The sequence below is a fragment of the Geotrypetes seraphini genome, chromosome 4 (genome assembly GCF_902459505.1).
Source record: "Geotrypetes seraphini chromosome 4, aGeoSer1.1, whole genome shotgun sequence".
Classification (NCBI taxonomy): domain Eukaryota; kingdom Metazoa; phylum Chordata; class Amphibia; order Gymnophiona; family Dermophiidae; genus Geotrypetes; species Geotrypetes seraphini.
This window is the reverse complement of record NC_047087.1, coordinates 289738963-289754591: the sequence shown is the minus strand read 5'-3', so window position 1 is coordinate 289754591 and position 15629 is coordinate 289738963. Positions and strand designations below refer to the sequence as shown.

General features: G+C 43.4%; 1 protein-coding gene across 1 annotated transcript in view; it reads left to right on the top strand.

Annotated features, from left to right (window-relative positions):
* Nucleotides 1-256: 256 nt before the first annotated feature.
* LOC117359760 (solute carrier family 2, facilitated glucose transporter member 5-like) overlaps nt 257-15629 on the top strand; it is a 196937-nt gene continuing 181564 nt past the window's right edge. The window contains exons 1-2 of the mRNA XM_033942979.1: nt 257-362; nt 10462-10535. Of these exons, the coding sequence (XP_033798870.1) occupies nt 257-362; nt 10462-10535 (180 nt within the window). The remainder of the gene's footprint in view (nt 363-10461; nt 10536-15629) is intronic.

Sequence of the window (15629 nt, the reverse complement as noted above, 5' to 3'; positions counted from 1 at the left end):
AAGCTCGGACAGATACTCCATATAACCAGAGAAAGTGGTCGGTGAACAGGCTGGAACTTCAAGCTATTCAGCTAGCCTTACAGAAACTGCAGAAGACTCTGAAAGGCCAGGCAATCTAAGTTTTCTCAGAAAATGCTACGGCGATGGCCTATATCAATTGCCAGGGAGGCACCAAGAGTGCCCAACTGTGTCTAGAACCTGCTTGTTTTTCAACTGGGCAGAACGTCATCTTTAGGTGCTCTCAGCAGCGCACATAATGGTAGTGGACAATGTCCAAGCAGATTTTCTCAACAGACATAGCCTGGATCTGGGCAAGTGGGCACTGTCAGCATCAGCCTTCCAAGCCATGGTTCATCGCTGGGGTCAGCCAGTGTTTAACCAGCAGAGAACAAGAAAGTAGACAGGTTCTTCAGTCAAAGGTCTAAACCTGGAAGTACGGACCTGGATGCTCTGGTCCAGCCATGGCCACAGAGCATGCTATTATATGTGTTTCCTCCATGGCCTATGATAGGCCGAATCCTCCAAAGGATTCCAAGCCATCAGAGAAAGGCCATTCAGCTGCATAGACTGTGGTTCGCAGAGCTGGTGCATCTTAGGTTGGGTCCCAGTCATAGGCTACAGGTGCATCCGAATCTTCTTTCTCAGGATCCAGTAGTCACAGAAGATCTGTATCACTTTGCTTTTAAGGCATTGCTATTGAACACAGAGCATTAGTGCGCAAGGGGTTCTCAGAAGTGGTCATTGCCACCCTCCTTAAATTAAGAAGCCAACAATGGTCTCAGCCTATGCTGAAGTTTGGGAGACTTTCCAACATTGGTGCACCCAGGAAAATGTGGAACCATTTTCGGCTTTGGTCTCTGTGGTATTAGCTTTCCTCCAAGCCAGCCTTGACAAGGGGCTTATGATAGCTTCCATTAGAGCCCAAGTAGCAGGGCTCTTTTGTTTCAGAGCTCAAGATTGCAGAACCATGCTGGCATCTCATCTGGACATAGCCAAATTCTTGAAGAGTGCACTGTGTATCAGGCCTCCGGTAAAACCTCCTTTCCTGCAGAGAACCTTTCCTTAAATTCACTGTAACTGCAGTCTCTTTGTGCACTTCTCCTTCTGACGGTGGTTTTGGCATTAGATTGACAGTGTTCCAATCCACAGGTTCCAGGAAACAGGAGCAGATTCTGAAGAAGCTGGCTGTGTGAAGAGCACTTCTCCGATATCTTGAGGTCACCAACGACTATCTGATCATCTTTTTGTGCTGACAAATTCAGCTAGGTGAGGTGCGCCATTTCCAAGGCCACAATTTCCAGGTGGATCCACAGGGCAATCTCGTCAGCATACATTATGTGTGGGAAACCGTTTCCTGTTTCGGTAAAGGCGCATTTGACTAGAAGTGTGGCTTCGTTGTGGGCTGAAGGTAGGCAGTCTCCCCTGAGGAGGTTTGTAGGACAGCGACTTGGTCCAGTCTACATATATTTGCCAAGCTTTATAGAGTGGATATGGCAGAAAGGGAGGACTCTGCCTTTGGGTCCTCAGTGTTATGAGCCAGTGTAGTCATCCAGCCCTAGATTTTTTGGACTTTTCTTTTGTACGTTCCGCTTGTCCAGAATGACACACCTATTGCACTAGAAAAAGAGATTAGGTTCTTACCTTGCTAATAACTTTTCTAGTAGATAGGTGTGTCATTCTGGACCCCCGTCCTGTCATTTATTTCTTGTGCCTGTCTACTGTCTCACTCAGAATGTTCTTCTCCAAGCCTGTAATTTGAATGCCAGTCAGACCTTAAGAGCATGAAGAGCAGTCTATTACTGACATACTTTGGGGTACTGATTGAGCTCCATTAATGCTTCTGTTGGCATGTTTGTTTCTCTGATTTGATTGTTGTTGATTGTTGATGATTCATATACTGTACAGTAGAATCTCAGTTATCCGGCAGCCACAGGGATTGGTAGATGCTGGATAACTGTTTTTCTGGTTAATTGAGAGTGTGCTTGAAACCTTGTCTAACACTCTTTCAATTTCCTCACACCCCATCCCACCCCACCCCGCCAGAGCAGCAGTGGTCCTGAGCCGCAAAGCACTCCTCCCTAAAGTCCTGAAGTAGCAGAAGCAGGCAGCAGTCCTGAGCCACAAACCCCCTCGCTCCCTCCCTCCCTCTCTTTCTTCCTTACCCGAAGCACAGTGGTCAGCAGGAGGCAGCCTCAAAACAGGCTTCTCGTGGCCTGCCCTGGCAGGGCCTTTCCTCTGATACATCAGAGAAAAAGTCCTGCTAGGGCTGACTGAGAGCAGCCTGTACTTCCTGCTGACCACTGCGCTTTGGGTAAGGAAGAAAGAGAGGGAGCGAGGGGGTTCACAGCTCAGGACCGCTGCCTGCTTCTGCCCATTTGGGGCTTGAGGGAGGAGGGCTTTGCGGCTCAGGACTGCTGCTACGGTGGTACTTTGTGGCAGGAGGAAGGGGGGTTTGTAGCTGCTTCAGGGAAGGAGGGAGGATTGGTGGCTCAGGATGTTGCCGCTGGTGCTTCAAGGGGACTTTTTTTCCCACCAGTGATTTTTTTTCCTGGTTGTGTGAGAGTCCCAATTAACTGAATCAGAACAGACTTGATAGTTGGTGAACTTTCTCCATATCCATACTTCACATATATTTTACAACAGGGCACTCTCTGTGAAGTAGGGGGTATTCAGAAAACAATCCAGAGTAGATTATTTCTGCAAGGCTTGCAACTACAGGGAAATGAACCGCTTGTCTAGAATGACACACCTATTTACTAGAAAAGATATTAGCAAGGTAAGAGCCTAATCTTTTTGTTTTACTCTTTACCCCAGTTATTAGTAATTAGGCCTCATTGCATAAAATGGAACCTGTGTTAAAGTTGCACGAGTTAAGAATACTATAGTGCATAACAGTAGCCCTAATTTGTCCCGTTTGTTTTGATTAGATTGTAGGTTTTATTGAGCAGGGATTGTCTCTTACATGTTTACTGTACAGCGCTGCATATGTCTGACAGTGCTATAGAAATGATAAGTAGTTGTAGAGGTAGTAGGCCACATGAATAACTGCACCCCTTAATGCACACAAAATTAATTTGAATGTTAACCTAATTAACCTGCCTTAAGTCAATCTGGGGAGGTTAAAACTTTAAAAAAAAATTAAAATGAATGCATGAAATGAACAGAAAAATATGCCTAAAAATTGGGAAATTTCTAAAAATTAACCAAAAGTATTTTGTCTGGTCACATACTTAATCAAATAAATAAGTAAGTACACACACACACAGCTGCTTACCTTTTTTGTTCATATTTGTGTTTAATTCCAACTAAGAATCTTAGTGAATCACTGATGGAAAATATTGAAATGAATTTTTGAAAAAACAGGTTCCATTTTCTTTGCAAGAACTGAAAACTGGTACTTGAATTTGTTCTGACCCTATGAAATACTTTCGTAGATAATCAGTAATAATGTCTACGGTAACAGTAATTCAACTCAAGCTATTTCATATCAAACTTGTTCAGACAGGGGAGAAAAAGTGTGTGTTGTCTGAAATATTTTGTTCATTCCTTTGCTCTGTTTGTTCTCTAGAATCTTAAGAAATCTGTGATTACCTTACAGTGATGCGTAGTGAATGTACTAATATGTTCAACTGAGCTCCCGATCATGGTGTTACTGTGTTTTTTGTTTTTTTTTAACTGTTCAGAAATAGCTTAATTACAAATATAAGATTAATTAAAATGCTTATCTTTTGAATGGTGTCTTTATTTGATGTTACAATAAACATCAACATACAAGGTAGGTTTGGCCAAAATCCAGAATCAAGCCAGATCAAATGCTAAAGAGAGTAAATAATCAAATTATCCAAATCTATTACAAGCTGTGAAGAATACATCGCAATATGTGTAAGCCATACATACTTATGTCCACTGGTGTGTGTGTGTGGGGGGGGGGGGATATTCATCAAGCAGCTTTAGGGTTTTAAGAGAATTAATGCACATTAAACACTAAGGGGAAAATTCTATAAGAGGCACCTAAAGATCGGCTTTGATAACCCCATAATTGAAAAAAGAAGACAGGCGCCTGATTCTACAAAAGCTAAGTGCTAATCGCATGGTGCCTAATAGCACCTAACGTAGGAGTGGAGAAGGATTAAGGTGCTGCTAAGCACAATTCTATAAAGGACACCTATAGTGTAGGCCTTTAAAACCCTGGCCTACATTGCAGGCTCCTAAGTTTAGACCCCCCCCCCCACACACACACACATACACCTTTTTTTACTAAGCCCTGGTAGATGCTCTGACACTTATAGAATTCCTGTGAGTGTCGGAGCATTTAGCGCTCTGTACCATGGTAAAAACCTGTACTGCTGCTTAGTAAAAGAGAGCCTAAGTTAGGCCAAATTCTGTAATAAGCGCCTAAGTGTGATTGACAATAGGCACCTATTGTTATACATGACATTTACAGAATTTCCCTCTAAGCCCACAGGTATAAAATGGGCTTTAGAATTTTGTGTTAAGCTCTAACCCTGCTTGATTAATTCTTCCCTAAGTTTGACTACAGATAGTCAAAAGATTTAGCCACAAAAATTCCAGATTTTTTTTTTTTTTTTTTTTTACTTAAGAAAAAAAAGAAATATCTTGGATTTTGATTACATTTGCATTATTCATTCAAAGCAAACTTGGCTCTCATGATATCTCCTCTTTGTTAAAAAACAAAATCTCATAAATCTTGAACCCTAAAAGAGGGAAGGACTCTTCTTTAAAACTGTTAGTATCCAACCTCTATCAGAACAAAAACATCACCAAAAGAGTTCTCTTCCTCAACTGGAATACTGGCTTCTGCATCATTCATCTTCACATGCACCTTTTTAGTTAAAAAGTAGTATACCTTCAATATAGGTAGAAATGAGTCCTTAGAAATTTGCATGAATTCATTCATATATTTCCTAAATCATTCCAGAGCTAAAATATTTCTAGCAGGGAAATTTATAGCTCTAATATTACAAAACTTTCATATATTTTTCATGATTTTCAACCTCCTCCTGGTTCCTAAATTATTTTGCACCAATCTAAAGTTAATTTTTTAACAGACTGTCTTATTGCCAGTATTTTTCTGTTTCCAGCAGATTGCCTTTTTTTTTGGGGGGGGAGGGGTTCACTAGACCATGCAAGGGAGAGGCAGTGTTGAAGTCCTTAGCATACAGGGTTCAGTTGATTTGTACCCCATATCTGCAATTTGGTGCCAGAAGGTGTAAGGGCTGGAGCACATACAACCCTTGGGCAAAGGCAAGAGCAGGTGCCCTGGAAAATATTTCTAAGGTGGCCGCATGGTCATCCTAACATAACTTTGTTAATTACTACCATACAAGATTAATGTTTGGACCAGAGAGGATTGGGCCTTTGACAGGACTGTTTTAGAGGGTGCCTTGTCTTCCTTCTGCCCTGAGGACTGGTCCAATAGAATTAAGGTGAAATTTGTCCATCCTTGATAAATTTATTTTTCAAGTCCTGCTAGACCAAACTAGTGCACTTCTTGGAAGATTGTGGCCTAGGTGAGTCTACCAAAGCATCAGCTTTGCTCTGGTTTCTTTCCCATCCCCTACAACAAGTGCAGATCATAACTAGCACATTTTCTCCAAGGAAGTTACTATACCAACAGTAAATAAATATATATATATATATATATATACACACACACACACATACTTTGATAGTCATGTCATCTGAGTTATAACTCCCACATCACTTATCACCTTTTACAATTCTATGAAATAATAATTTGAAATTTAAGATATGTATATATGTGAAAAGCTCAGACCCAACAACCCACCTCTAGTGATATACACGGAGGCAGTTGCTAATGAGACCATCACAGCTCTTCCCTGTCTCATACCACTGGGAAGAGGGAAGAGCTGTGATGGTCTCATTAGCAACTGCTTCCAGGTATATCACTAGAGGTGAGTTGTTGGGTTTAAGCTTTTCACATATACACATATCTTCAATTTGAAATTATTATTTAATAGAATTGTAAAAGGTGATAAGTGATGTGGGAATTATGAGAAGATCACCTGAGTTCATTGAATTATTTTTCATAAGTGATCAATCTGAGTTATAACACCATAAATCTCTCATCTACCAGACACATGGAGGGACATTTTCGATAGGACGTCTATCTAATTTGGATGTTTTGGAAAAAAGTTCAGAAATCCAGTAAAGAAAATGTCCATTCTCTAAACAGCCAGACATTTATATTTTATTTTTGAGAATGACCTATGTAGACATTTTGGTCTTTAGTACGTCTATCTTTTTTGGCCATTCTCAAATATAAAAATGTTCACCTGAAAAACATACAAAAGCATGTTTTTCAGACATTCCCAACTATCTTGTCTGAATGGCCATCAGCTGATTGAATCAGGGGAATCCCCATCAGCTGAACCAGTTTCATTACAGTCCCCTTCCCATCACCCAAAGAGGAACAACCCTCCCCCCCTTGTAGGCTTCCCATCAGCTGATCATGGCAGGGGAATCCCCATTAGCTGAGCTTGTCTTGGTGCAGTCCTGCTGGCTCAGCTGATCATGGATTCCCCTGCCTGAATCAGCTGAATCAGCAGGGAGAGAAAAAATTTGTTCCTCCCTCACACCCACTGATCCCCTACACCCCTCCCCCAGACATCTCCAGACTATCCCCCCAACATCCCTGAACCCCACCCCTCAACATCTCCAGACTCCCAACATTCCCAAACACCTCCGTACCTTCCACTAACAAATGGACAGGGTTGCATGCTCAGAAGGATGGGCCTTCCCGCTTCCAATGCATCTTGTGATGCAGTGGGAGAGGCCTAAGTCCCTGATTAGCTCAAAATAGTCAATCAGGGCCTTAAACCCCTCCCACCAAATCCCAAGATGCATTGGGAGGAAGAAGGCCCATCATTCTGAGCGTATGACCCTATAGGCAGGAGGGAGTGTGCTTTCCTCCTGCCCATTTGTCAGTGGAAGGTACAGGGATGTTGGAGGGGGGGGGGGAGCTTGAGATGTTGGTCCAGAGATGTTGAGGGATGTCAGGGGAATTGGTGGGTGTGAGGGAGGGAGAGACAAATTATTTTTCTTTCTGCCAATACAGCTGATCCTGGCAGGGGAATCCACAATCAGCTGAGCCGGCAGGACTGCACCAAGACCAGCTCAGCTAATGGAGATTCCCCTGCTGTAATAAGCTAATAGGGATTCCCCTGCCGGGATCAGCTGATGGGAAGCCTACAAGGGGGAGGGGTCCCTCTTTGGGTAGTGGGAAGGGGTCTTGTCCACTGGAGGAGTAAGAGGGGTTCATGCCTTAAACCCTCCAGTGGCCTTGTCAGTTTGGGCACCTTTGTGCAACTAAAATGGGTCCTAGGACAGTACTGAAAAAGCTTTGGTTATCCCTGCTGGATGTCCAGATCTAAGCCTGCCCATAACACAACAACAAGCACTCCAGTTCCATACCAATATCCTGCTCCCTTCACCCCAATGCTATCCAGTATGTTGCCCCCTCCCCTCCCCACTGCTACTGTATGTTTCTCAAACAAGCAGCAGTGGCTGTAAACTTAAATGCAGTCATTGCGGAACTTTGCTGCACCTCCCCACGGCTGCTGACTCTGCTCCAGAACAAGGAAGTGATGTCAGAGAGGGTGGACCGGCAGCCACGGGGAGGTGCAGGAAGGTTTTGTGATGACTGAATTTAAAGTTTACTGCCACTTCTCCTGGTTCAGGAAAGCAGCAGCAGCAAAGTAGGGCGGGAGGTTCCAGACCCAGTGTGCCAGCTGTGCACCCCCCCTTAGAGCATGCACCTGGGGTGGATCGCCCCTCTCTCCTCTTTCTCTCCCCCATTCCCCCCCAAAAGTGCAGCTTCAATATTCAGTAAAGCAACAGTTCAGAGCATGAAAGTGCTTATTCTGATTTTATTTTATGAATAGGCAAATATCTATAAATACTTGTGATCGGGCTGAGCGATCTATCACCTGTCACTTCATCACCTCCAGGCACTTCTGTTCTTCTATCTCGCTCACTGACTTCTAAAATTTAACCAGGCTCCTCCAAGCTCTTCTCTGGTTGCCACAGAGTTCTTCACACCCTCAGACTTCTGGGGTTTTGGGCAGCTTCTGTTACTATTACCAGTCTCTACACTGGTTGCCACCAGCCCCTCCACCAGTCATTCACAATTCACTGTCAGTCCAGTCTCATTCTTCACCGGGTCCTCTCCAACCCTCATTAGACCTCAGTCTTTGGGCAGCTTCCAGTATCATTACCAGTTTCTCTGCTGGTTGCCACTGGCTTCGTTGGTCCCTCCGCAAGTCACTCGCCAGTCACCTTCGTCCAATGCTCTCTGGTTCTTTGGGCTGCTTCCTTCTGGGTCTTTTGGTCATTCCTGGTACCATTACCAGTCTCTCCGCTGGTCACCACCGGCTCTGCAGGTCCCCCCCGCCAGTCACTTGCTAATCCCCATCAGCCTAGGACCTCGGATTCCTCTGGCTGCTTTTCTCTGGGTCTTCTGGCCACTTCCTCTGGACCCTCCATCGGTAACTTGCCAGTCACCTTCAGCCAGACTCTCCACTGATCATGGCCAGTCATCAAGCCTGAGTACTCTCAGGTCACTCCAAGCTCTAACTGCACTACTCCCTGAGGTCTCTCCCAATCAGTTGTCTTCTCCTGGACACATGCCCTAAGGATTCTCTCAGTTGTTCAGTCTTCACCCGCTGCCAGTCATCAAGCTTGACCCTCTCTGGTCACTGCCAACTCTACCGGACAGGCTGGTCTAAATCAGGCTTACCGAGGATCCAGAATTGGGAGGCTTGTCCTTATCAATGAGATAATGGTAGGAGAAGACCTCAAAATGGAGGAAAGACTCACTGGCATAAATACTAAGCTCAAATGCAGGGGGGGGGGGGGTTGTCTTTTGCAGGCTAGACCACTACACCAACAATTTTATATCTCACATAGCCAAGACACCACCACAGCTAATGAAATACATTAAGGAGTCAAGGTCAGGTGTGCATCTAGCTGCACTATAGAAATAACTAATAGGCCTCTGAAAGGAAGGAGAATTGAAGGACAACTCTCGGGAGTGGAGGGTGAGGAATTTACAGGAAAATGCTTGCTGTTGCACTTGTGTTTAATCTCCAGAAATTGCAAGTTGCTTTTTCTCATGTGAGGAGAGGAGGAGGTCCTTTTCACGAGGGAGGGTTTTTATGTATGTTATGTCCTGTCATTAACAAGTATGTTAACTGTTCCCCATTTTTAATTGTTAAACGCTTAAAATTTATGATTAGCTTTTCATCAAATTTTAATAAACTTAAGAGTTCTGATAGAGAAGAGGAATTTCTCTTGCCTCAGTAGGGATTATGGAGAGAAAGTCCTTGATTGTGCCTTTTATTATTTATAATTTGCAACTTTATAAACTTTCCACTTTGTTCTACTATCTAAAGCGGGGAGGGGGGGGCCGCTATATTTAGTCCTGGAGGGTTGCAAACACTTCTCTCTAAGCCAGGGGTATCAAAGTCCCTCCTTGAGGGCCGCAATCCTGTCGAGTTTTCAGGATTTCCCCAATGAATATGCATGAGATCCATTTGCATGCGCTGCTTTCATTATATGCTAATAGATATCATTCATATTCATTGGGGAAATCCTGAAAACCCGACTGCATTGTGGCCCTCGAGGAGGGACTTTGACACCCCTGCTCTAAGCTGACTGGAATCTTCCATCTATAGTCCTGCCATTGGGTGGTGCTGTTTCACTAACACATTTGCTCTAAACAACTCCTGGGAATCTGCCTGTCCCTTGTGATTGAAAACACAATATTGAAGAAATGCAGTTGGAGGATTCCCATTCAGCTGACGCGAAACAGTGGTTGCAAATCAATCAGAATTTCAGGATCTTTTCTCTAGGTGAACCCCTGAAGTGCATGATACCTTTCACAGTTTGGAAGGGGATCAGAGGTAAGAAAAATCTGACTGTTGAGGGCTATGTGGATTAAAAGATATCTTCAGCGTCAATGCTGATTAATATTTATTTATTTAATTTTCTATACCGTTCTCCCACGGAAGCTCAGAACAGTTTACATTAATTTATTCAGATACTCAAGCATTTTTCCCTGTCTGTCCTGGCGGGCTCACAATATTCCTAATGTCCCTGGGGCAATGGGGGGATTAAGTGATTTGCCCAGGGTCACAAGGAGCAGTGTGGGTTGGAATACACTCTTAACTATGGCTCTAGATCAGGGATCTCAAAGTCCCTCCTTGAGGGCCGCAATCCAGTCGGGTTTTTAGGATTTCCCCAATGAATATGCATTGAAAGCAGTGCATGCACAGAGATCTCATGCATATTCATTGGGGAAATCCTGAAAACCCAACTGGATTGCGGCCCTCAAGGAGGGACTTTAAGATCCCTGCTCTAAATAAAACTGCATCACTAAAAAGGTCTTAATTCTCACAATGCTCACCTTGGTTCTCTCAGTGTCAAAGAATGAAGACTGGAAAGGCATAAAATCTCACCTGGATGAGGACAAGCTAAACTCTACACTGCCTTGGGTGAGTTCAGTGACACAACCATTGGTGGGCCTGGACAAGCTCAGCCCTTTCTAAAATTGGTTCTCCGTTGGGGATCCTCAAGCTCTGTCAACTGAAGTCCTCCCAGCCAGAACTTCTCCAAGCTTGACAGCGGTTTCCCTACGCTGCCACTAACCACCATGCAAGCTCAGTTTTCATGTGTTTGCAAACATTGAACACATGAGGGCTGGCAGTCATGGTGGCACCAGAGTTCTGACAGAAAGAGGTCTTCAGCTTGGGGACCCCTGCCAACATGGGTGTTTATATTTTAAATAGGAGGGAGCAAGGACAGGAATGAAATTTTGTGCTCGCTCTGGGCTCAGGCATACTCTAAAGCAGCAATTTGGCAAATTTCTTCATAAAGGTGACAAATAAGACCTAATAAAGAAATAATTTCTAATGAAAAGCCATGAAATATATTTGCATTCGCTGTCTCCATCCTGTGGGAATATCTCATGAATATTCATTAGGGAATATCTTTAATACCAGACTGCTTTGTGCTCCCTGAGGGTGGGGAGGAACTTTTATGCCCACCTGGTTTGGGCTCAGGTCCACCCTAGCTTACTATGTGGCTATACCACTGGGTGAATTTCTTCAAAAAAGAAGTAAATAAGTCCTAATGAATTTTCATGAAATATATACCTTCATTGTATGCAAATATCTTATTTAATATTCACTAGGTATAGGCTTAAAATCACACTGGTTTATGGTCCTCTAGGATTGTAGTTATAGTACTTTAAGGTTCAGAACATAAGAACATAAACAATGCCTCCGCTGGGTCAGACCTGTGGTCACGCGGCGGCCCAACAAGTCCAAGACCTGTGCAGTAATCCTCTATCTATACCCTTCTATCCCCTTCTCCAGCAGGAAATTGTCCAATCCTTTCTTAAACCCCAGTACCATACTCTGCCCTATTACGTCCTCTGGAAGCGCATTCCAGGTGTCCACACATGGGTAAAGAAGAACTTCCTAGCATTCGTTTTGAATCTGTCCCCTTTCAACTTTTCCGAATGCCCTCTTGTTCTTATATTTTTTGAAAGTTTGAAGAATCTGTTCCTCTCTACTCTCTCTATGCCCTTCATGATTTTGTAGGTCTCTATCATATCCCCTCTGAGTCTCCTCTTCTCCAGGGAAAAGAGACCCAGTTTCTCCAATCTCTCAGACCAAAATCTAAACTGGTCTGTGAGATTGTGGAAATGGGAACAAGTGACAGCAGGGAATGATCCCAGGGGACAACACTCTCCCAGCCCTAACTGCTTCCATCTCAGAACCCTGTTGTCCACAGGTGATAGACAAGGAGGACAGTTCTGCCTCCCATGACATACCCCAGGTCTCTTCACAAAGAATCTGTACCAAGTGATGGACTACAAACCCTGGAGGCTACGAGCTATAAGAAATAGATCTAGAAATAGAAGGCCTTTGATTGTGTTGAGTGGACCTTCATGCATCAAGCAATGGACTGGTTTGGTATTGGTTCAGGATTTATACAAATGATTCAAACCTTGTATAGTTCCCCTTATGCCAGATTATATATAAATAATACTTTTTCAGAGAGGTTTCGTCTGGAGAGGGGAGTTAGGCAAGGGTGTCCGTTATCTCCTTTGCTATTTGATATTGTACTGGAACCCTTGTTATTGGCAATACTGCAGGCAAAGGAGATTCAGGGTATTCCTTATGCAGGCTGGGACTATAAAGTCTCTGTGTATGCAGATGACATGTTGCTTCATTTGACGAATCCTGAAACCACCATTCCGCATTTACTGGATCTGATTGATTTGGGAATGATAACTGATTTTATTTTATTGACCTTTAAGCATACACATCCAGGGAGGGGGGAGGGTTTTGCATTGGAATTTGATTTGGGGAATTTAGGGATAGTTTCTTATAAGTATTTACTTTTTCTGATTATTTGGTGGGGGGGGGGGGGAAACAATTGTTCATTAATGTCTATAAGTTTAATGTGCCTTTCTTGTATATATATATATATATATATATGAATTGTCTGTTTGGAAATATAATTGTAGTTTGGAAATTTAATAATGATTTATAAAGAAAAGAAACGAAATAGATCTACTTTTTAAGATCTGCTGGGTGCTTGTGATATGGACTATCCACAGTAGAAGATAAGATACTAGATAGTTTATACTGTATTTTATAAGAACATAAGAATACCCTTATTGGATCAGACCAATGCATCTAGCCCAGTATCCCGTCTTCATGGACGCTATTCCAAGTCACAAGTACCTGGCAAAACCTCAAATAACAGCATTCCATGCCACAAATCCAGGGCAAGCAGTGGTTTCTCCCATGTTTGTATCAACAGCAGATTATGGACTTTTCCTCCATTAACCGCTCTTACCACATCCTCTGGCAACGCGTTCTAGAGCTTAACTATTCTACGAGTAAAAAATATTTCCTCCTATTGGTTTTAAAAGTATTACTCTGTAACTTCATTGAGTGTCCCCTAGTCTTTATTTATCTCGATACACTGCTTCCTGCCAAAGCAATTTAAGCGATTTACAAAACATCAAATTACAAGTTAAAATATAAAACCATAAAACATGAAAAGGAACTCTATCACTTAATATAAAAGTACACAGAGCACTTAGGTCATTAAAACAAAATAAACAAAAAACTGCTACAATAAAAACAGTACAACTATAATAGACAAAACACTGGTTGTCAAACAACAGACATAAGAATAGCCCTACTGTATCAGACTAATGGTCCATTAAGCCCAGTAGCCTGTTTTCACGGTGGCCAATCCTGGCCAAAACCCAAAGAGTAGCAACATTCCATACAGAATCTCAAAGAATAGCAAGATTCTGTAATCCTAGAGAGTAACAAAAGATTCCGGAACCCCAAAGAGTAGCAACATTCCATGTTACCGATCCAGGGCAAGCAGTGGCTTCCCCATGTCTTTCTCAATAAAAGACTATGGACTTTTCCTCCAGGAACTTGTCCAAACCTTTCTTAAAACCAGCTACGCTATCCGCTCTTACCACATCCTGTGGCAATGCGTTCCAGAATTTAACTGTTCTCTGAGTGAAAAAATATTTCCTCCTATTGGTTTTAAAAGTATTTCCCTGTAACTTCATCGAGTGTCCCCTAGACTTTGTAATTTTTGACAGAGAGAAAAATCGATCCACTTGTACCCGTTCTATTCCACTCAGGATTTTGTAGACTTCAATCATATCTCCCCTCAGCCGTCTCTTTTCCAAACTGACCGTTTTAGTCTCTCCTCACATGAGAGGTGTTCCATCCCTTCTATCATCTTGGTCGTTCTTCTTTGAACTGTCTCTGCCGTGTACTGCCCTTCATGGAGAGAGATCGCAAAAGCTTGCTGAAAAAGGGTAGGCCTTTAGAGCCAGATTCTATAAATGGTGACTAAATTGGAAAGAGGCGCCGGTTGTGTGTCAGTCGTGCTTAGGAGTCATTTACAGAATCGCTCCTTACGGCACCTATCGCAAAACTAAGATACCAGCAATGTAGGCCAGGGTTTCACTGCCCTACATTGCAGGCACCTAAGTTCTTTTCATAATCGCACCTATCTCTGTCTCCACCCCCAAACACGCCCATTTAGGCATTAGGCACCAATAGGCTCTTTGCAATAGGCGCCTGTCGGCCAATTAATTTGTTTTATCCAATTATGAGCTTGTTAAAGCCTGTTTAGGTAATTAATGTAGGTGCCGATTCAAGCGCCTAACATAGGCATCCTTTACAGAGTCTGGCCCTTAGTGCTTTTCTGAAACTCACCCCTGACCCTTCCCCATGAAGTGGATCTTGGTCTAACACAGCATGCCTTATCTCAAAACTCTACCAAAACCACTAGGGGTCGCTTGCTAATAAGAAAACTGGAATAGACTGTTCAGCACTCTCAAATAGTTTTACTGTGACTAGCTGGCAATTCCTCTTGCCAATAGCAGGTATTTTGGCACTGTGGATGAGCAGCATGAATTATGTCTCCAAATTCAGAGTTTGGGCAGAAATTGGAGTTATAGCACTAGGGATGCAGTGGAAAAGGCAACATTTATTCTCTTTTCCCTGCTGTTCTCCTCTGCCATGGGCAGCTGATAACTCTTTCATCTTCGTGTGGAAACCTCTTTTGTTAAGTTTAAAGTTAACCTGAAAACTTGCTTTTTCAATTGACTTTTGCTGGGTTATTAGCTACATATTTTTGAAAGACTCACTCTAATTCAAGGTTCTACCGTGTTTCCTCAAAAATGAGGCAGTGTCTTATATTAATTTTGGGTCCAAAAAACGCACTAGGGCTTATTTTTGGAGATGTCTTATTTTTTTCATGTACACTCTCCTCCACCCCAATTCTTCCTCTTTCCTTTCTCTCCCCTCCCCCTCCCCCCATATGTAGCATCTTTCCTTCCCTCTCACCCATCCCCTAATGCAACATCTTTCTATCCTTCCCTCCCATCCTCCTGTGCAGCAGCGTTCTGAACAGGCTGCTTCGTGACCTTCCCCACCGGGGCTTTCCCTCTGCTGCATCACTGATGATGTCATCAGTGATGCAACTGAGGGAAGGCTCCGGCGGGGAAGGCCACGAAGCAGCCCGTTCAGAGCACTGCGATCGCTGCTGGTTTTGGAGGCATCAGGGTGGAGGTATGTCGGTCTCTCGTTGGGAGGGTCGGCAGGGTTCTGCTGCACAGGAGGATGGGAGGGAGAGATAGAAATATGCTGCACAAGGGGATGGGTGGGAGGACAGGAAAGATGCTGCACAGGGGGGGAGGGAAGAAAGCGCTGCCGCCGGCGAATCGGGCAACACTATTGTCAGGGATGGAGTCGGAGACATTCAGGAGGGGCTTAGGGGGTCGATCTTAACTAGGGCTTATTTTGGGGGTAGGGCTTATATTAGGAGCATCTTTAAAAATCATGCTAGGGCTTGTTTTTGGGATAGGTCTTATTTTCGAGGAAACACGGGTATGTACAGTATAAGGGGCTTGTAAGAAAATGTTTTGTGGGAGAGTGTGTTCTCTTTCCTATATTTTTATGGTGTTCCTTCTGAAATAATAAAACAGGGGAAACAATTCCATAAAAATCAAACAGGCAAGAGCAAAGTGGAAA